The 23372-nt window shown below is 35.0% G+C and overlaps 1 protein-coding gene across 1 annotated transcript in view; it reads right to left on the reverse strand.

Moving 5' to 3' along the window:
* Nucleotides 1-23372, reverse strand: part of HBS1L (HBS1 like translational GTPase) — a 60368-nt gene that overhangs the window by 20032 nt on the left and 16964 nt on the right. Inside the window, 1 exon segment of the mRNA XM_032184042.1 lies at nucleotides 5112-5220. Within this exon segment, the coding sequence (XP_032039933.1) occupies nucleotides 5112-5220 (109 nt within the window).

Raw genomic sequence — 23372 nt, forward strand, 5'->3', positions numbered from 1 at the left:
CAAAACAGCCATTGCATTTGTCAGTCCCTTCAATCCTTTTCAATGTCTGCATTACTTCTAAAACCAAATTTTCAAAAATGAAAAAAATTAAAAGGAAGACATTTAGATGAAACTGCAAATAATGTAACCCAAAACTATGTTTTCTCTATACCTTTCAAAATACATTAAAGACAGTCACATTAAGCCTCATAAAAGATGAAAATGTATTTTGAAAGACAGGTAGTCAGTAAGCTTCTAAATTATATTTATTTAACTAATATTTTTTTCTAGTCTCAGATGCTAAGATCCTGTAAGCCTAGGTCAGGAAGGATTCCAAAAAAACACAATGGACACTGAATGGCAACATTCAAACTAAAGACCTCAAAGAAACAAGGCCTGATGAAACAACTATTCTCTTACTAACAAGTACCTTCTGGTGTGATTACCACTGCTAAATACTGTCAAATAGTTTGCATTTGGGTGCTTCAGAGAAAGTGCTAGACATACGAGTAAAATAATGAGTGAAACATGACTCTAGCTGTCATGACATCAGGCCTTGCTACTATTTCAATGGTATAATATTTGAAAATGTTAGTAGACCGCTCCATTTAGACTTCTACAGGTTTCAGATATCACCATGTTCTAGAAACCTGAAAAAAACTGTTCCATGCTAATGCAAGACTCATTGTTTCTGAAGAGAAACATCAGAATGGAGAGAGTGTATGATGTACTTCTACACCATCTCAGCTTTTTGCTGAGCTGTGTTGGGGAAAAGGAGAGGGTGTTTATTACCAGATACCTGAACAGGAAGATGCACAGGTGAAACATACAATTCACATCTCACAGAAGCACATGCAGTTAGATGCAGGAAAAAAGACTTTGATATGGCAACTAGATAAGTAATTTATTGAAAGCTTGATAACAACTAACAGAAGTTCAGAAAATTGCTAAGAAGCTTTGCTTCTAACAGTCTAAAGAATGAATGACATTGAAAATTCTTTTCAGTCTTTCCCATTGAGATTTTTCAAAATTAGTTAATTGAAAATTTGTCAAAAGACAGAGCATATAAGAGAGCACTCTAGTATGTGATACGTTGCTACTGCAGGCAGTTGAGGGTATAAAATAAGGGTCAAATGTATTAGCAAACATCTCTGGTAGCCAAGTTCCAATGTGGTCTGAATTATGTTGAACCACCATACCAGGATAAATTTCTACTTGGAGGAGGAGCAATTCCTAGCCAATTGCTTGCATCTTTGTATACAAACTTGTTCAAACTGCCAAGAGCAGATTTGGTTTGCCAACATCCGTGCCCTTCTGCCACATCACTACTAGCTCACTAATGGAGCCATTAAACTGATTAACTCTGTACTTCTTTGAACTAACAGAACAATTAAGCACCTCTACTTACACTGAGCTCATGTATTACAGTAGGCTTGACCACCAGCAATTCAGTCACAAATGTCAAAAGCACTTACTGAAGCTTTTTGTTAGCAAATCAGAAGACATACAGAAGCCTGGCAAGGATTACTATTTAGTTGAAACTAGAATTGCCAGGCTAGAAATATCCTATGTTGTCTTGCCAAGACAGACAGTAAGAGTAAACTGAGTAAAATATTATGGTTACATTGTTTTCTGGGAACAGTAAGAAACACTGAAATACAACATGCGCTGTTAAAAGACATATTAAAAGACTAATCCTCATACAACTGTGTTTACTGAGGTTCACACAACCAGGCATTCAAAGAAGAACCTGAAAGTTTATCTTCTAAAGATTAACTCTGCATAATTTAGGTTTTAAACATTATTTTCAATCTTCTAGTCTAGATGCTTAGTGAATTATTTTTATGCAACCGACTCTTTCGGAGTACTTATAGTCATTACAGGAATGTCTACATTTATTTCCCCTTTCAAAATTATTAATTACACAATATTGGTCAGGCTGGTTAAAATAATCACTCCTTTTTGCTCACAACCTTTTCTTGTTTCCTTCGTGATTTAACAAGAAGAAAAAGCTTGGTAATTAGTTTTGCTAGAGCACCAGAAAGGCATCTTGTCAGAAACAAGCAAACTCCATTTTCCAGAGACAATTCTATTAAGAACACATGGCAAAGGCAATCAATGCTCAAAGCAATTCATGACTTCTAATAATCCATTTACGTAATAATAACTGAATCTTCATTAAAATGAGATCATGCCTCATAACAAGATTTAACCATGAAGACTGAGTAGCTAGTCAAAGAATGTTTACTTTTGCTAATGCTAGGCCAGTGGTTTTAAAAACGTTGTCCAAGAATCGTGTTTAAGATCCCATAAGAGGTGATAACAAAAATTAATTCATACATGCTGTACAATCACCTTCAATGGTGTCTGCACCAACATCACACAAACATTCAGGAATGTGAGCAGGGGGCATAAACTGAAAAGGCTAATAAATTACAGGTGTTTTAGAATTTAGATTTTATCAAAACTGCTATGAGCACTGTGCTTTTGGTGAGTGAAACAAAACTATGTACTTAGAAATCTGTATTATTACAAACCCTTCACAGTACACTTATCAATGCATAAGTAACATGAAGAGAGTTTGAAAAGAATTAAAAGAAAGAGAGTCTCTTAGGCATTAATAAACAAATTCACTGTGTTCCCTGACAACTCATCCTCATGTAAACCGTCAATAATCCAGAAGATAAATGCAGAAGAAAAAAACAACACTGACACTCATGGAATTGGGACAGGGAGAAATATCGTGTGTGTGTATTGTCCCCCATGTCGTGTCTCTCCCCCCCCCCATTTGTTTCCTTGTTTTATTAGTTTATAAGTGGATGAATAAAAGCTATAAAGCCATTAGAAGCTTGCAAGACAATGCTAGCGCTTCATGTAACTTCAATATAAAATTTAGCACAGACTTTACGCATACACTAGACAGGAGCTAGTCAAATTTCATCTGTTAGGAAAGGAATGAGACAGAGCAAATTAGACTGTCCTGGAGCAGAGAAGGAAAAATAAGATACAAGTATGGTCAAGGCCTCCTTCCCCAGTTCTTCATGTCAAAGTCCTAGTGACTTGATAGTGCCTCTGGAGGCCTATAATCAGTCAAAGAACGGAGGCCATAACCGTTTCCTTGAAGCATGGGTCTTTACGCATGCAGGTAACTTCACAATTTCAGCTGGGCTTTCTTTCCTAGTCACTGGTTATACTCCAAATCTTATTCTCTTATCTTCCAAACCACTCCATTCCTATTTGTTCTAGCTTAAAAATAAATGCCTAATGTCGATACAATTTCTACAAGAAGAGAGGTTTCTTCTTACTTAGCAGTACTGCTGAAACAAGCGAGGAGAATTAAACACTTTTTGTCACAAAAAAAGACCATGTCACTACAATAGAAGCAAGCATGATACAAACTGTTTCTAGGTCCATGAAGAGAAGTAGAGTGGTTGAGAGAGCCATGTTAGAAACAACTACTTTCCCTCAAAGACTGAGTCACCATTAGCATATCCAGGAATTATTCCAGTCTGCAAAGGAAAAAGCATTCTTCTCATTTCATCCTTCCCTATGGAGCACACACACACAAGGTGTGGCAGTCACTAATCAATAACAGAGATACAAAATTTTGGACTTCTATATAAATATCTTAAATAGTTATTATTACAGCTAAAAAAAAATGTAATCAATAGTGATCTTATGAAGGACTAATTGGCAGATCCTTTTCACTCATGACTCCTTCATGACTCCTTTCTTTTTATAAAATTTCATGTAAATCATTGTAATCCACACAAGTCACCATAAAAAAAAAAAAAAACTCCATTTTGTAAGAGGTGTAATAGGAACACAAAAGATGAAGATTACATTAAGTTCACAGGAATTTAATGATCAAGTCCAGTTGTCACACCCAGAGTCACTAATTAGCAGAGATGAGGAGGGGGGAAAAAAAGAAAAGAAAACAAAACATTGTGTTCTCTCTCTGCATTTCAGATCTCAAATAGCACAGAAAGAATTATGAAAGTCCCAGGAATTCTTCATTTAGTTTATTGCATCTAAGTAGCTAAGAGACATCACTGTCATTCATCAATTGCATTTAGAAGTTTTAAGAAAATAATGACATCGGTCTTACATCCTTGTATTAAATGCACTGAAGAGACTATGTAGATGCATCATAATGCTTTCCACATAGTTTCACCAAACATGCACAAGATACTGTAAAGTAAAGACCATGCTATCCCTCTTGCTCCCAAAAATGCTTTCCAGATCAGAACTGAAAGCAGTGCAGGCTGAGGCAAGGATGATGGCAATGCTCAAGCTTGCAATTTTTTTTTTTTTCCTGAGCATAACTATGGAATTTCTTGCCACAGAGTAGCAAGATTGTACCCAAAACCAGAATAAGCACATCCAAACAAGAAAAATCCATTAGCCACTGTTAGCTGAAACCAGACCAATGCAAAAGAAGCGGTGGGGCACAGAATGCTTCATGCAGTGACGTTTCATAGAATGTATTCCCAGCATGCTTAACATGTCCTTATTCATTTATTGAAGCATTGCATCTACTGATGTAGATGGACTCTGATCCAGCATGTCTGTTTTCATGCTCTTACAAGAGCATCCCCCCAACAGTTCCAAGTTAGGGTAAAATTAGAACTACTACTCAACTACGCTATTCTTCTCTATAACAGTTGTACCTCGAACACCTGTTAAAGTTAATAAAAGCTGCAGAGGAAGGCAAAGTTTAGCTATAAATGATTATTTTCCCCATAAATTATTCTTAAATGTATTACTTCCTTTGAAGAACAAGCATTTGCAGTTAAGATTTATTGATTTCATAATTCCACTTAGAGAACTAAATTTAAAATAAACGAACCCCAAGAAAGTTCAGTATTCTATGAAGCGGATGTTTAAATAATCTGACTAGCTGATATCTCTCTGCACTATTCATAGTGAAAGGATTTGTTAAACTCAAAACGTGAGGTACCATCTTCTGAAAGTAATTGTGAGTCAAACAAGAAGCTGAGATGGTTAGTTCTGGAGAGTGACACTAAAACTGCTGTAAAAATAGAAAAAAAGAAGAAGAAAGCTTGCTACAGGTGCATCAGTCTGAAAGAAGGGCTGCTGATGTACCTTGATGTATGAGGGCTTTGGCTTACCATGGAACTTCAAATCCCATAGACTGTTTCTTTCCAGACACTGTCATTTTGGTAACTTTTGGCACAATTTCAGATTCCATTCTGGCTGACTGGGAATCCCTTGATTTTCCTAGTAATAGACAAAAATAAGTTTGAACTTAATGTTGTGACTAACAGGTGTTAAATATAAAGCTTAACAAGTTACATTCCTTTTCATCAACCCAAAGATAGCAGTCTGTGATAATGATGAAGTCTCACACTTCAGTCTTTTACTTTTATCTGTTACATATTTATTCAAATTAATCCACAAACATTTGTATTTATTGTGAAAATCTTATCAGTATCTCCAAGGATCAGCTTGACACCCACACCATTTAAGAGCTTTGCTATTTTGATAGCAGTTCTGCAGAATGCCAGAAGCATTTTATACAAGGATGAAGAAACGCTTTGCAGCTGCTCACTAGCTGATTAAGCTAATTCTTATTTACAGGTTTTCTTTTGCCTTAACGTTGGCAAGCCTCAAGGGTACAAGTTTAAACCAATAAAACAAACAAACAAACAAACAAACAAAAAACAAACCAAAAAAACACTAGTCTACCTGAGGTACTGCTAACAGCAGCACAAGCTACCAGGCCTTTCCTGAGACCTGTGACCAGAGTTGTCTCCTACCTAGTTACATCTAAGAAGCCAAGAAATACCCAAACTAGCTATGTATTTACTATGGGGAAGAGTAGTATAAATAAAAATAGTAAACTAGCTCTTTTCTTTCCATGACCCCCTCTTTAATATGTTAAATAATTCCCTTCTCCCCTTCTCTATGGGAAAATACTTCCAACGTTATACAGTATGAGTGACAACGACTGTATCTTGTGTTCTGAAGGACATCATATACACAGAAAAGCAAAAACAATAACCTGAATTCAGAATTAAACTGAAAGTTTGAAATAATCTTTACCTACTGATGCATCTGAAAATATGCTGATACTCTTCAAGCAATACCCTGATTCTGAATACTCACAAACAAGTGAGGACTTATTTTGAAGAACAAGTTAATTTTTATTTATTTAATTTAAATTATTTTAGATTCCTACTGTAAGATGAACTGTTGGAGTCATTTGGTCTTACTCATACAGATGAACTCTTTATTGCACTCTAAATCATGACAACTACACCTTTAAAACCTCATGCTTGTAGTGCTTTGCAAGTTATATATAAGTTGTGGTCAAGCCTGTTGAAGGTATGTTTCAGGTACAGAAACATACCAGAGACATGTCTACAACATATAGCACACCAAAAAAGCTGTTCTGTTGTGCAACTTTTTTTTAGTTTATTTACTTTGGTCATCACCTCCTTCATTTATCTTATCTGTTGATACTTATTTTAGTTATAAAATGCCTAGAGATCTCTGGAAGAAGTACTTTGTATGCATATTATTAATAGTTACATACCAATTATACTAAATAAAGAAAAAACAGTAACAAGGAAATAAAGGCAATACCACAAATGATGGTTAACAACAATTACATATGATAAAACTGCCAAACAAATCATAAGGATTCAGGATAAAAAATTCTCACATTAAAGGACGAGGACTACCAGTTAAACTAAGATTTTGTTTCACATTCAAGCTTCTACACAGGTCACCTTTACCTATTTTTGAATGAGAAGTTACTCACATGAGTTACAGAAAAAAAAGGCATTACTTTTGTTGCCAACTTGGTATGTTTTCTTCTTACTTCAATTCTAACAATTTCCAAGCAGACATCACCTTCAACTACCAGTTAAACATGAATGTTTTACAAGTCATTTGAAAGCTGAATGACAGTCAATTCTCAGAAAATACCACATCTGAAGTCTGGCTGCTAGGAATTCAAAATTGCAAATAAAAAACAAACACATAGTGAACATGAACTTAGATTAGTTGAAAGAAAACAAGATAACAATTGTTATCATGTACCCTGCATATAACTTGCAATTTATTTGCAAAACTTGCTACATTTGATCCAAAATCAAGAGTCACTGAATATAAAAAAAATACATATTGAATATAATACATATTGAATACATATGAATATAAAAAAAAAAATACATATTATCTTGTAAATACAGAAATTAAACTCTGAACTGTTGGGGTGTTTGAGACTGATCCAAACTAAATGTACAAGGAGATGAAATACATTTAATGAATCTAGAATTTGACTTCCATTTCAGAAGTACTTACGCTATTCACTCTCTAGATAAAATCTAGAAGACCAGACGACTCATTAAAAACTGCATCACTGAGACAGCATAATTCTGTCATAAGACAATGTAATTCTTCAGTTTGCAGTGAGCATTTTAAATTATGAACCCTCAGGAAATATTTTGTCGTATCAATGAAGCGATGCTGTTAGGAGAGAAGGTTCCATATGCAAAACACTTAACATGGCTAGGAAAACAGGTTTGAGCAGAAACAACTGAAGACTAAACACATGACGCGACAAATGAAATCACAGAAATCTAAAACTAGAGAAAAAGGAATAAAACCAGAGGAAAAAAAATAGGAAACACTAAAAAGGTGAAAAAAACATTTAAAAAATAAAAGTACAAAGAACAAGAGAAAGTAAAATAATTGTCCACTCGCAGCACAAAACAGTTTGTTGCTGTCTAAAGATGAAAAAAACAAAAAACACCACTTAGATCAGTATAGGTGGATTGAAGAAGAAACCAAGATCGTATATAAGGGCAAACCAACCCACAGAAGATAACTGTGGAAAGGCTGCACTCAAAACAGATGCAACAACCATGTTGCAAACAAGAATCATTAGTATATTACTGACAGAAGCATCAACTCCAGTGTTTTTATAACCAAGTACAATAAAATCAAACAGTTCATTTGAGATAAGGACCAACCTTCGTTTTTGTACTGCAGGTGCCATTAAAGATTAATAATTACGAGCTTCAGTACGAAGGACAGAAGCCCAGGAAAGGAGTATACTTTACTATCTAATCTATAGGGCATTGGAGAAAACTGCATGATAAATGCTTATCTGCTTTAGCAGACAAAGCAAAAACTATTCAACACTTAACAGATCAAAAGCAAATCCTTACATTGCACCTTGGAACTAAAAGGAAGTCAATGCACAATGCTGATACAATTCTTAAGAGAAACACTTCTGAATAAGCAAGCAGAGTATCCTATAGCAATTGAGGTCTGCTAAAACCCTGAAAAAAGCATAGGAGTGGTAATCCCAATCCGATTAGGAAAAGAGCAGCTGCAAGGAAATCAGTCTCTGAGGGGAAAGGATATAAACTTGCCTAGAAAGTCTTGATAAACATTCTTCATGCACTGTGCAATTTGGACCTTCTTAAGTGCAAATGTAAGCAACTAAATGGCAATATTTCCTACACCAAGAGTGCATAAGAAATGGAGAGATACTGACTTTTGCATATTTAATCAACTACTAAAGAATCTCCAATTCCTCCTTGCTACGCTTCACTTTAGCTTTACAAAAAGCAAAAATTAGAGTGAATCATTCATAAATTATAAAAATACAAAGGCTGTCAGCATGATAGTTACCACAACTCAAAATGATTAAAAAAATAAACTTCCAGTGTATTTTAATATTTTAAGCAAAGTAGTTTTCAGACAGATACTTGCTGTTGAAGACTACATTGACATCACTGCACCTGTATACTGTAGCTACAAGTCAAAACAGTAACACAAAGCAGAATATGCATTGATGCACTTTGCCTCACTGTCAAATGAGGATGAGCTTAATACAAAACGTAACAGAAAGTCCTGCACTGAAGTTACTCCAGTCTCACTATGGCAGTGTGTGACAACTTAACAACCAAATATCTTTTCTCTTTCTTCTCTTTGCTTCTCCCTTCCCTGTGATTGCTCTGTGGTCTTCCAACTGATGATCCTTTTGATTTGCTCAAAAAATATTACTAGTGGCACCTTCTGCAACTTCAAACTAAAAGTGACAACTATTGTGACTGCAATTAAAAGTACAACCCTAAAACCTGATGGCAACATAAAGTATTTTCAGTCTGAAAAACAGGAGGCAGATACATATACACAGGAACCAAGTGAAACATCAGAACACCTCTGTGTGTTCATGGTAGAAAAGCAAAAGCACATGGATAAAGTCAACCATCTTCCTTTACCATAAGCAACTCCCCAAATTCTGGGCTTCCTTTGTAAAAAATGTTTGTAAAGATTACCTGTAAAAAACAAACCAACAGATTACTTCAGCTTCTTTATCGCATAGAAAGTTTGAGGCTTGAGTTTTTTTCAGTTTTTGTTTGTTTACTTACATTGAAAGTAACAGGAAGGTAAGAACTGGTCTTTAACTCTGCTGGAGGTATGGGGGAGTTACTTTTCACTACTTAAAACAGTCGATTATTGGTCTACTCTGTTCCCAGGTAAATTAGAGGTGCAGAAAAACACCACAAGTTTGCTAAACAGCTGCCATCTCACCTAAGAATTGTTGATGCCAAGTGAAGTGGGGAGCAAAAAGTGTTTATACTGGTAAATTTGGAGAAATGAACACTAGTATTGGGTGTCTAAAACCACACTGTCTTAGTTCAGATGACAATGAAAAAATGTCATCATTTTCAATTCCTAAGCACAGGGACTGGTCCTCACAATTTGGCTTCCCTTCATTAAATGATAAAATTTATACAATTTTTGTAAAACAAAAATTGTTATTTTTGTATACAATGTAATTTTTGTATACAAAAATTGAAAATTATACAATTTTCAATGGCACTGAAACTCTAAACTCAACTTTATCATTACAAAGAGAATCCTTATTAAGATAAAATAAACTAGAATTTTCATTATGTCTGAATAAAACAAAACAACCAAAAACACACACACACACAAAAGGAATAAAATATCATGGTGTCAGGCATGCCTGAAGCCTATGCCTTCTCAGATGGCAATTCCTTTAAATGAATACAGGTCTGCTCACCCATCTGCAGTTAATACTTTGCAGTTTTAATTTTGCTTTGGTTCGTTGTTTATGGGTTTTTTAAACTTTATTTCAGCAATTCTGTTTCAGTATCTTTCGTAACAGCTGCATTACTACAACTGGAAGAGTACTAAAGCACCAAGGGACAGGAACCTCTAAACCTAGCTTTACCAGGGAAAAAAGACAGTCCACCAAAAGAAAGTCCATGTACCAAGCAACTAAAGGCAGCACTGGCAAAGGAGAGCACCATCAAAGGAGTTATGTATTAACTAATTGTGGCCAGATCACAGTTTTTCTTTAAAGCTTTAAGCCACTTACATACTTCAGGTATTTTTTACTTGGTGCATATTAATCCTTCTGCTTGCAAAGGTGGTGTGAGCATTTAAAGAAAGAAGTTGCATACAATTCCTATTCTGAATGTGGCTGGGAGCCTAGATGCTACTGACAACAGACAGAATTCATTACCTTAAGCAGGCCCTCCCTCAGTCATCTACTTTATTTTTAAATGGTGCTCAAAAATGTTACATTTATATGCAGGTCATTCTGAAAATGAAATTTGTTTATTCACATAATAAATGCAGCATCCATGCAATCTTTACCTTTTACTCACAGCCTGAGTTTTTTAATCTCAAGTAACAAGGTTTCAAACAAGAATGTCCACTCAGGTTTTTGTATGCTTTTGTATGTTTTGTTTTGTTTTTTTTCCCCCCAATGAAATTACTGGAACTACTATTTCTGATAGACACCTCTGTGCTGAAAGCTAAGTGCCCCCTGAGCTGAACACTGCGTGTTCCTAAGAATCCCAATAAATTTATATTCATTTTTGCGACAAAGAAATTTGTATTGTAATACTACAGATAATCCAATCTTCATCCTTCTGTGCAGCACCAACCCGTTGCTAGAATCAGAAAATGATTTTTCAGTATGAAGTTACTTTTAAACATTTTTTCTAGCATTATATATAGTAAAATGTGCATTCAACTCTAGTGTTCATCCTCAAACTAGAAATTATGCTTTACAAAACTTCCCAATAAATTGCATTAAACTGTTTCCACTCTAGATAAACCACACAAAGTAATACAAGCGAAAAAAAAAAAAAAAAAAGCAATAATAAAGGAGTGGGAAGGGGTTAGGTACTGTGTAAATCAGCAGTACCATGGAAAAATATACACACAACCATGCCTTCTGATCTACAAGATATGGTTTGCATCCCATGCTCTGCTACAGACTTTCTATATAACCACAACCAAGTCACTTAAACCTTTGTCAACTGATTATACAGCAACATCCACCAACTGCATAAAAGCGAAAAGGCAAGGCACTGGTTTTGCGCTGTGTGCTACCATGTCATGAGCTTGTTCCAAGTGTTTCATGACTCACTGATTAAAAAATATTATTTTTTTTTGCACATCTTACTGGCAGTACAACTGGTGAGTATATTAGCAATAAAAGTACAGACAAGACACAGTCCTGTCTGAAAAACAGATTTAGTAACTGAGGCCTATATCCCAATAATTTCCTTCCTATATGCTATGTTACAATTTAAAACTAACTTCAAGGTCCTAAAATTGCAAAAAATATTCAAAATATGGATTATGAGACAATAGATGAAGAGATGCCAGACTCATCACATATAATCTCATGCTCAGAAGCATCTATCACCTATTTGCCCACATGTACGTGGGCTTATATTAACATTTAACACACACATCCATCATTGTAGTCATCTTTTTTTCAAAATACTGACCATAACATACCCCAGTTAACATGCTTCATAATGTTTCTATCCATATACACCATAAAACTCAACAGATCTTATCCTTTAATTTTACTAAAAAACAGTATAGTTTTATTTTTCTCCCTTCAAATTTCACAGCATGCAGTGAAAACAGTAATATGAGGAAATATAAAAAACCTGTCAAGTTAGAGACATGCACAGTAGTGAAAGTGTTTCTTTGTATAATCCAACTGAATTATTTAAAAATATCAAAAATTCCATTAAATGCCCTAGAACACAGGGGCATCTATTGGCACAGTTAAGTTTGCCCCAGAGCACACTGGATCATCAGTGGTGGTGGTGCACAGTTTTAATATTATCAACACATCACAGCACTGAGAATAGCACCAGAAACCCAGGACTCCCAGCCATGTCCTACACTGCCACGTAACACAACCACCAAACTTAAAACACCCCAGATTTCCCAAATTCACAGTTTGCTATCATTCTGCCTACATACATAGAATTTGCCATGTGCTCATCCCTATAGTCCAATATTTAAGTTCCTTCTCATGCAACAGTTTGGTGGCTAAAGTTCGACATGCAGAAATCCTTTCTTTTGCAAATATATAAGCAATAAAGGATAATACAGAAAGGAAATAAAGATCATTTAGGAAAGTCTCTCCTACTCTTCCGTAATCCCAAAAACTTCAGCACCCACAGAAATACCTGCATAAAAAAGAAATACCAACTAGCTCTAATAAATATGTCACTTGTGAAAATTCAAAATAAAATGTTACTCTCCTGTATTTAAACTACATCAGCTCAAAGTACTGATTTTATGAAAAGATATGGGATTGTAGTATTATAAACTGCAATGTACAACAGATGCTACTGTTGATGTAGTAAGTGATGCATCCATCACTTACAAAAGTAATAAAAGTCTATAAAAATAAAAGGCAATATGCTAAGTCATCCCCCCAGTACTGATTCACAGCCATTCTAAAGATCTTACTTGAAAACAATTCCCCAAACAAGAACATTTATTTTTTTCTTTTTAAAAGAAAGGTTATTTCCTAATAGAAACCACAGTCAGGGGTTTTCCAGGTAACTTGGGCTTGTTGTTCTAACTATTACCTTCTCTGCAAAGTTTCAGAAGGTGAATATAACTTTTTTCATGAAACTAGGAGCAGGTATTTTCACTGAAAAATTATGAAAATAAAAATCCTTACTTACACCTGACTACATGAATTTTTTGTTTTGGTTTTAAGGTTTGATACAGCAGGGGGGAAGAGATGATGCTCAGGAGTATCATAAAATAGCCTGCTGTGTCTCCAACATCGGCCAATTCTCTGCAGTCCCCACAACATGCAACCGCCACAATTTACTACCCCGTGACCCAAGATGCAGGAATATCTTGCTTTACTACAACAACTGGATGCCCAGCAGGCACAGGCAGAAAGGCTGCCAGCTTCACCTGTTAAGAGTTAGTGGGCACTTGTCACTGTTCAGGCTTTGCTGTCAATGCTTACAACTTTTGGCTAGTTGAACTCTTTTGTCCAAAAAAGTCATCTGCTCAAGTGAAGTGCCTGCCTAAGGCTTACGTCTTTTTTTTTTTTCTTGGCCTTAGAAAACAGTTTGCACATGCTCACATGGCCTAAATTTTAACAACTAAATCAGCCAAATACTTCAACATTAAATATATAACTGCTCTGGCTATTTTTGGCCAGGCTGGACTAAGTCCTGACACCTGAGAGCAAATCCAACCTCTCCTGTGTTCCCTGGGGTTTCCTACCACACGAGTAAACCAAAGGCGTGAACCTGCCTGGGGTAATCATTAAAAACTAAACCCAACTGGAGGGCAAGAGAAGAAGCCAATGGCAAAGTGATCACTGGCAAGTAGAAAGGCAAGCATATTATCAACAATTACAAGAAATCAGTAACACAAAGCAGGTGAGAGCTGAAAAAAAAAATAAATAAAAATTGACAATGTTAATGACTTAACCCGTGGAAAAAACGTGTTTAAGGAAAAAGCAAGAGGACACATACTCAGGGACAAATCACATACAGAAGCTAAGCATGAACAAACGAGAAGAGGATCAACACTGAAAAGCAATACAAGCAATGGGCAGAAAAAAAAAGTGAATGTGAGGAAAAAAATCAAGGTCAATGACTGGAAAATAGATAGGGAGAGTGGGGATGGCTAGCTACAGAGACTGGAAAAATGAAGTGTAAAAAATGGAAATGCAATAAAAAACTCAGAGTGACATGAACGTTTAAGGCAGAAATAGGAGTCAAATGAAAAACTTTGACCATGACTAAATAAATCTGAGAATGAGAAAGTGAGAAAGATGCATGCACTGAAAGTAGATCAAGTTGAAGTGGATGGGGTGGACTGTGTTATACTTAGGCAACAATACATTTTCTTCCCTGTCTGGAACTTAGCCAAAATTGCTGTAGTCCCACCAGTCCCTTGCCACTGACACTTAATCTCCAACTGAATACAAATGATGCAGAAATAGCAGTCAGTTACTGATACATACTCTAGTTCTTCTTACTAGAAATAAATACCTTCTGATGGAACTTCTTACCAATCAGGGCTTCTAATTGTATGTATTTGAATACTTAAATATTACAAAATTAATATTACCAATTAAAGCTATTTTTTTCTCTGATCCTTTATTGCAATGAGTCCGTTGACTTCATTTAATGAGTCGGGAATATTTTCTTTTCCAATCTGCCCTCTAAAATGCCAAATTGTTCATTTTTCCATGTTCCTTTCACGTGTTGTTTTTTTTTTTTTTTTTTTCCATTGTTACTGTACCTGCAAGCTCCTCAAGAAAACTTATTTTCACCACTTTAGTACATTTTTTTTAATCACACTGTCTTTACCCAACATGAGGAAGTAATTTGGAATTCCTGATGTCCCAGAAAAAAACGATGTCTCTGAGAATGGTGTAGTATATTTTACATATAAAATTTCTCACAACTGTAAACATTCAGTATCTTAGTAAATTAAACCGTTCTCTCCCAGTTTCTGGATGCTTAATATGGCATTCTAACCAGCACCCACCTCAAAGAAGTGATGTTTCAAGTCATTTACTTCAACAACAGAACCCATAGTTCAGCTCTATATACAGGTCATTGGTATGGTCTTTCCACAGACACGGACAATTAGTCAGGTTTACATTCACAGTTTATCTACTAATGAGGAAAGAAAGGCACTATTGCTGGAGTAAAACTCTCATTTCAAGATTTCCAGTTTCGTTAAGCCATCACACCTCCAGCGTAAAAGGAACAGAGGTCTACGGTACAAAAAGGCAGACCTGGAGGGGCTGGGGGGGAGTGCCAGTCATCTTCTAGAGATTACACAAGTATCAGCTGTCTCCTTTTGATGTTTCTGACACATAAACATTTAAAGGTCCAATACAAATCCACAACTGTCAAAACAGTGATTTTCTCATCTGTCAAGTTCTTGATGAGAATGTCCCTGAGGTATTTCTCATGCCTATTGCTTAGAGTTAAATGGACTAAAATCCAATCCTTCATGTAATCGTAACACAGTACAACTCATCCTGTAACTACCGAAACCTTATTTGTGGGAGGTGTATTTCTTTGCTCTACTCTCTAGCAATGCCAATAATGTTCCTTCTCAATCTGCAATCAAAGTTACAATTTGCTGTAAAAATATTGTGTGTTAGACATTTACAGTTGTTCTGTACCACGCATGTTTACTCTCCCACACAGACACAACATTGAGTCGTTGGTGGTGTTCTCTAATTCAACGAATTTTTCTTAAATGACTGTGATTTGTCTCTCACAGATTTAGAAAAGGCTCAGTCCAGTATTTCTGAAGTGCAACTTCCTACCATAAATGGTAATACAAAGAGCAGAGTCAGCACAATGTGCAGGATAACCCTGAAAAGATACATCCATTGCTGCTCACTTAATTCGACAGAATACACACAGCCCATGCAAATTAACAGAATTTCTGTTAAAAGCTTGACCCAAAATGAGTATGTAAAACTGAAAGTACAATATGTACATTCTATTACAATTAGAATTCAATTTCCAAAAGTAACAGACAGTAATTTCAAGTTTAATTCTTAACCAATATTATAATGCCAGAGGATGGTGCTATTTGCCTGCACATCCTCAAGGTAATTCAGACACATCACACCTTTTACACACACACAGACTAGATCTACACAAGTACATTCCCACTGATTGTATTACAGGAATGCAAGTCATCTTACAAGAGGAAGCTTTCCCAACCTGCAACTATTATTTATGCACCAAAATATCCTCAGCAAGAAATTAAAATCCTCAGCAAGAAGTTAAAAATATGGAAAATAATATACAAGAAAACTATACTGGCAAACCGATAGCACACAGAAAGTGGCATCATGTTATATATGTTCAGCTCTTCCACAACTGTTCCATACTTTTTCCAGAAACTTAATGATGTATCCTTTTAAAGTTGCAGAAGAAAAAAAAAAATGTATTTAGTAATTCTGCACAATTCAGCATGTTGAAACTGCAAGTATTTTCAGCTTGAGTTCCAGACTGTCAACTATTAGTGCAGTGAGAACTTCCAAGGTAAGATTAGCTAAAACCTTATTTAATTTAGGTTCTCTGAATCTGCAACTCTCCCACTCTGCTGGTAACATTACAACCACACTAGACCCTGTCTGGGTCAGAGAGATAACCTGTCTGTGAAAATTAATCAATGCTTTCTTAAAAAGTCAGGCAAATTTACTTTTATACACACACACACACATATATGTGTATATATGTATATTAAAACAAATAAAACTTTACACATTCACTTTTCTATTTCTCTGCAAAGTCAGCCCTGTATAAGAAAAAATACGTTTACTGGTGCCACTCTGTGGTTTAAGGGATCACAGTAGAGATTGCAATGTCATAGCACAGGGCACATTAACCTTATTTCAGAGTGAAAGATGTGTGGCTTCAAGGGACCAAAATAATAACTTAATCATATAGTCAAGAATTCATCAGCTACTGAAAAAAGCAGTTTAGCAACATAAGGCATCATTAAAAAAAATGTTCAACAGATTAAGTACAATTAAAAAAAAATAAAGATATGGTCAAGCAGTACATCAATTACTGAAAACTATATATACACACAAATATACACACAGCTTACAGCAAATTGAAACAAATGTATTTAATCACACTAGTAGGAATTGCATGAGTACAATGGAGACAAACTCACTAACTCAAATTCTGCATTTCTGCTTGCAATGTTATGCTAATTCAATAGTAAATCCTCAGGAACGCCCCCTTCTGGTTTGTTTTTTCTTTTAAATGGCAAAAGATGGATGTTCTCTACTTACCCATTTTACAAAAAGTCAGCAACTGACTACAATTTTGAAAGTTTTACCTATAAAGAAGATGAAAGGAAATGACAATATTCATTACAATTTCATTAAAGGTAAAGCTAGAGATGGTAACAATGGTATTTGCCAACAGAAATGGGACTAAAAAGGTCATCCCTTAATCATACAGCTGATGGAATGATGCAAGAGGTTCCTCACAGCTGATGATCTCAAGCCAGAAAATAACTCCCAGTCCACAATTGATAAGCTCCCAATTATGGAAGAACAAGGACAGAGTAGAAGTACTTCAGATATATTTTACAGGGTTTTGTAAAACACCATAGCTCAAAGGTGGAACTGTAACTTGAAAATCCCGCCTCTTTTGCAATTCCAACCACTCTCTTAATATCCAAAACCTAAGAAGATACTGGAAATGTATAACCTTGTAAAGAGGTAAATGATATATTGAATGACCTCAAAAAGCTGTGTGTCTGTTTAATACACACATTTAAAAGTCAATTTATAAATAAAGCAATTACTTTGAAGAGTATAATGTTAAGCAGGTTCAATTTTTTTTTAATCATTCTTAATGTAACAGAAAGAATAACTGTTAAGAAAGGACAAGTGGGAAACAAAAGACATTAAAAATGCATTGTTCTCCTTTGCACATGCAAATTAGGTAAAGTTAAACATTTCACACAAAATCTGTTCAAATGAAATTTGCTGAGTGAACATACACCTTTTATAGTACTTGTTTTACTAGGACTAAATGTAAAATAATGAAGCAAAACACACGCTTATCAAAACCAAGTGAAGTAATTAACAAGGTGTTGCTTTTTCTTTTTCAATCCCAGTAAGAGGCTGATATTGATCAAATACCTGCTCTTCCACTCCTTTACTATATGATGATTTTAGATTACAGGGGGAGGGAGGGTTATGGCATTATTCCTCAACTAAGATATTAATTTAAGTAGCTTTAAAAAAAAATACTGCAGCATCACATTTCTTCTATAGAAATTTCATTAACAATACTTAATTTTTAACAGATTTTCTTATATACAATCTGACATAGAATAATTAAAAAGAAATAAGATTTTAAAATGTTTTCTATTTAGATGGGCAGTTTTAAGTACTCAAAAACATTCAACATCAATTAAACCTTTAAGGGTCTTTTCAAACCAATCTACCAGTTTTCAATAGGACATCCAAATCAGTGGGGGATATTATTCTGTATGTTCACAACTCTCCACTGGACAAGCCTTTAACTGGTCAGAATAAAAATGCCGATTTGCTAGTATAATTATATCTTACTACTACAATTCAAAGCTCTTGACACAACTCTTCTGATATAAGTAGTTACATCACCTCTAGGAGCTCTCTGGTGGTACATTTTCCAGATACTCCTGTGCTGTAAAGGACTTTTTTTTTTTTTTTTTTTTTTTTAAACTTACGTACCTCCTAAACCCTAGCAACTTCTGTCATTTGAAAACAAAAAAGTAAAATCTCAATTTTGTCCTCAGTGCTACACAGATTAAAGTTCAATAGATCAACATCAACCGTCTATCATAGAAATGCAGACATTACTAAACACATTCCTAGGGAAGGACAACCACATTCTCCACGCATGGATTGAGAAGGAAATGATTAGATAAAGCAGTCTGAAACTACTGAGGCATACTTTACTGCCAAGTTATTTTCTTCCAGTTACTGTTATTTTTTCTGTTGTCTCATCTGTCAGATCAACGGGCTTCAGCATCTGCTTTTGCCATTTCCTTTAATTCTAATTTAAGACACCCTGCTCATTTCCAAAATAAACACAATTGGTTTGCCACTTTGCTATGTTGCCCTGTTCATGACTGCATTTAAATCATAGAATCATTTAGGTTGGAAAAGACCTCTAAGATCATCTGGTCTAACCTTAGGAAGGGAAAAAGGAAAATTGCAGAGGAAGCAATGGCTATTCAAAATACAAAGCATATTGAAAAATAAAAGCTTTACTGTTCTTTGTTATTTAAATGTGTTAGTGGCAACACATTTACAGACAAAGGATCTTTGAAACCTAGGTGTGAAACTGCTAAAGATCTCTGAATCTAACTTGCAAAACAAACACAAGCTCTATCAGTGCAGTAGGCTGATCAAGCATACTGAATTCATCTGCAGTCAATTATTATATAAACATTAGTACAACTTTAGAGACAAATCTTAAGCTATCCAGAAAGCTAAAAAGGCAGTTTTCCTGCACCACCACTACACACCATGTCGTTTGTGCAAACATGTTGCAAAAACAGATTATACACAAGACATTATTCCATAGGGAACACATTATGTATGCTGCCAGTAACAGTGGACATTATTAGGAATTTAGTGAACCTAACATAAATTAGTTGATTAAGTTGACAGTAGGGCTTTCACTAACTGATACAATATCCTAGTATTCGGCAGTAATTGTATTTATCAGGGAAACTGTTGTGAGAAGACCCTGGTCATGCTAAGGTAAGAAGGTAGAAGTAAGCAAGGCAAAATGTAACCTACTTTTTTTTTTAATATATATATATTATATATATATATATATGTATATATATACATAGTAGCATACATTTAAGAAGCAAAAGATACATTTAAAAAAAATGTTTTGCGTTAAAATTTAGGAAAAGTTTATAAAATTTGCCCTACTCTTTGGCATAATTAATTCATTTACATAAACTTTTCCCTTTATAACTGAAGCCCGTTTTACATTATCTACATTACCTATTTATATTACATTTGCATTAATTTACATACATTATTCCTCTGATAACTCCTTCTAACTATTCCACAGTTTCCAATGAACTCCTCTGCCCCAAGTCAAAGATCAGGATTCCAGAGTTATCAAAGATGAATTGATTAATTAAGACTAGAAAAAGACTAGAGACTGAATGTTACCATACTCTGAATAAGGGAGACCCGTTATGTGGAAAAGACACCCTGAATATAAAAGTGACATGAAACAGCACTGGGGGCTCCATTCTTCATTGCTAAAACCATTCAGAGATGCAAGATGACTTATAAAAAAGCTGTGTATCCAAGTCTAGTATAAAACCTGAATATAGTAGGACACGATATAGAGTTTCAAATAAATTCTGTAAACTTTATCAGATGCAGATGAATATCGGGAAGAGGAGAGTTCACTTGCCAGTCTGAAGAAGTGCGTTTCACTTTACCTGGACTTCCGAGAGGAACCTGTGTGGACTGAAGTTCATTTTTTCAATGTTTTCTTCTTCTTCCATGTTGCAGTGAAAGTGGAGTTAAAACACTTCACGCTTGTAGTAGTAACTGCATGCATACAGATAGCCACCACCACCTCACAGTATTTCTTAACATATGTATATTGCCAGAAAAATTGCTTTTAAATCATACAATTAAAATCATGTTTTTGTCTTGAATAATGTTTACTTAAAAAGTGGCAATACTCTTCCTTTTTTTTTTTTTTTAAACTTACATATGCAGTAGCGCTTCGCGTATACTCAGTTTCACCATCTTGCCTAGTTGACAAGCAAAGTTAGTCATTTTCCTGTTTACATAGGTCAGCAATAAGGAAAAGGAAAACTTGAAAAATAGGAAAATGTGATTCTAAAACCACAAAAAGGGACTCAAACAAGGAGTACCCAAAACAACTTCAACTCATATTCTGGAATTTATTAGATATAAAATTTCCATTTAATATGAGTTTTTAAATGCAGTAAAAATATGGAAGAACTGAAGCAATGAGTCACAGCTCTTCCCAGTCTCTGTCAACTGGGCATCACATGTTCTGCAAACACAGGTATCTTTCATATTAAAGTTACCAACAACCCTACTTTTCCAAGCTTATGGCTTTTTAAGCATAAATTTCTACCAGAGATTCTGACTGCAAATTTTAAATGTCACGGGTAGGGAGAGAAGAACCTGAGACTGAAAGCATTTGTAAGTGTCTACTCTGAACACTGAAATGTGTCAGACATCATAAAAGAATCATAATATCATGAAAGTATACACAAGAAGGATGATTAAAAAGGGGTAATATTTTAACACCCAAGGCCAAAACACTTTGGGTAAAAACAGAGGCACACAAGTAGTGAGTGGGCAGAATTTCTGTTGATGCCATAATACAGTAGAGTTTGACTAAAAAGTTTTGTAACAATACACAGAATAAGCAAATCTATGATACTGCAGAAACACATCCAGAAGACAGTAGAGAGATACAGCAGCTACTGATAATGTAAATTTTACAGGGAACAATAGCTTTTGCAGGGAAAGATATCTAGTGTAAAACATACAATGTAATGCAATGTTGTATTTTAACATCTTTGAGGGATTTTTTTTTTTTGCCTTTTAATTTCATTTCTGAATTTTTAAATGTGTTTCCTATTAGGATTCAAGCTCCTTTTTCTTGGTAACTGATTATATTTCAAACTGCTTCATTTGTTTCCTCAATTTTGAATTCGATACACCAATACTTCTAATGTTTAGGTTAACCACTTTCTAGAGCTGAAATGTATTGATGTACACCTGTGAAATACCACTGTTTAAGTCTTGTCAACAGCCTTGTTTTGAGTATTCAAATGTAAACTTCAGGCAAGTTACAACTTCCAAATCGATAATATAACAGCACTACAGCAGCAGTCATTTATCCATAGAATTGCTAAGTGGTACATTGTGCAAAGAGTGGATTGTCTCTGGAAAGAACAGTATTCTACCTCAGAAAACAGAGGAATAAAATATAAGTAATCTAATTAAACTGCCTTCAAATTAATATCTCATTAAAGCAAATGTCCCTGAATTCTGTTTCCTGCTGTGGGGTAAGTGTTGGTTGGGAATGGTAAAGCTGAACACTCACTGTTATTGAAGAACTCCAACTGTCAATCCAATAAATTAGAAAAAAAAAAACAACAAAAAAAAAACTTTTCTCACAGACAATACAAAAATCTGATCAATGACCTGATAAAAATGTATAAAATAATAAACTAGTCCTTGTATGAGACGTCTCTGTAGTCTTAATTTCAGAAAGACTACTTCCTTAAGTTATGTTTTCCAAGACGAGGTTCTTTATTTACCATATAGTTTTCATGAGTTGTACATAATTCTACAACCATTTTTCAGAACTTCGGAATCCTATGACGAAAATAACTTTTTATTTCTTTTCTAACTTCTTACATCTTTTAACCATTATAGTGTGAATTCCTCCTACCAGCCTGCTTCCTATTTTAATGATTTTGATTATTCAGAATGCTCATGTTGAAGCTGAAGCAGCATTAGACTGACTGGCGCTCGCAGCACCATATTTATCCAAATATGACAGTGCGATGCGATATAAACCAAGTATTTAAAACCTTGACATATTGATAATGGACATTTAATACTATCTAAAAGTGTTTACGAAACAACTTTAGAAACACGGTCCACCCAGACTAAAAAGAAACACAAGGAAAGAAGGAACTTCAACTTCCTGCACCCACTGCTCTATTGACTTTCCAATGATCTTCTTAAGGGAAGAAAACTGCCCTTCAACAGTATTAATGAATCTACAGATATATAGTTCTCACATGTTAATGGAGAAAATTCACATACATAAGAATTTGTCATAAATATGACAGAAAAACATATGTTTTACCAAAATAGGAAGTGAAGAGTATATTACCTTGCAGACTTCCAATTAGCAAGATTTTTAAAAACTGTGACTCCAACCATACCGTCCTTGCTCTCCAGCAATCACATCTGAGATTTTTGTACATTTTTCATTTGACCTTCTACAGACACAGAAAAAGCAAATGGTGGTTGATCTTTACCATAATCTGAAAGGTCTGACATAGAAGGCCACTATAAGAGCAACTAGAGCTACTGTTCCCCCAATATATCTGGTCCTTCTGGAATCCTGAATTTCTAAAAAGGATGCAACCATTTTTAGTCTAAGCACTCTAAGTTTCCAACCAAAATATCCAACTTTTATACATGATGTAGTCAACAGTGAAAATGATCAACTCTACATTGATGTATACTTTGTCTGAAAAAGGTAAACCATGCTAGTGTTAAAGGACCGTAAAAGAAAACTCAGAAAAGGCCTGGAGTGTCACTTTTTCCAGTGTAGGTGTGCAATATATATAAGGAGAAGCTCAAAGAGGTATCTCAAAGGATTTTAAAAAGCTTTTCACTGCTGATGACACATTTTTCCCTGAAATAAGCCACTTCCTTTCTAAAACCCACACAGTACCTTATGTCAAGATTCAGTAACTTCTCTTAAAGTCTG

Source organism: Aythya fuligula, chromosome 3 (genome assembly GCF_009819795.1).
Source record: "Aythya fuligula isolate bAytFul2 chromosome 3, bAytFul2.pri, whole genome shotgun sequence".
Taxonomy (NCBI): Eukaryota; Metazoa; Chordata; class Aves; order Anseriformes; family Anatidae; genus Aythya; species Aythya fuligula.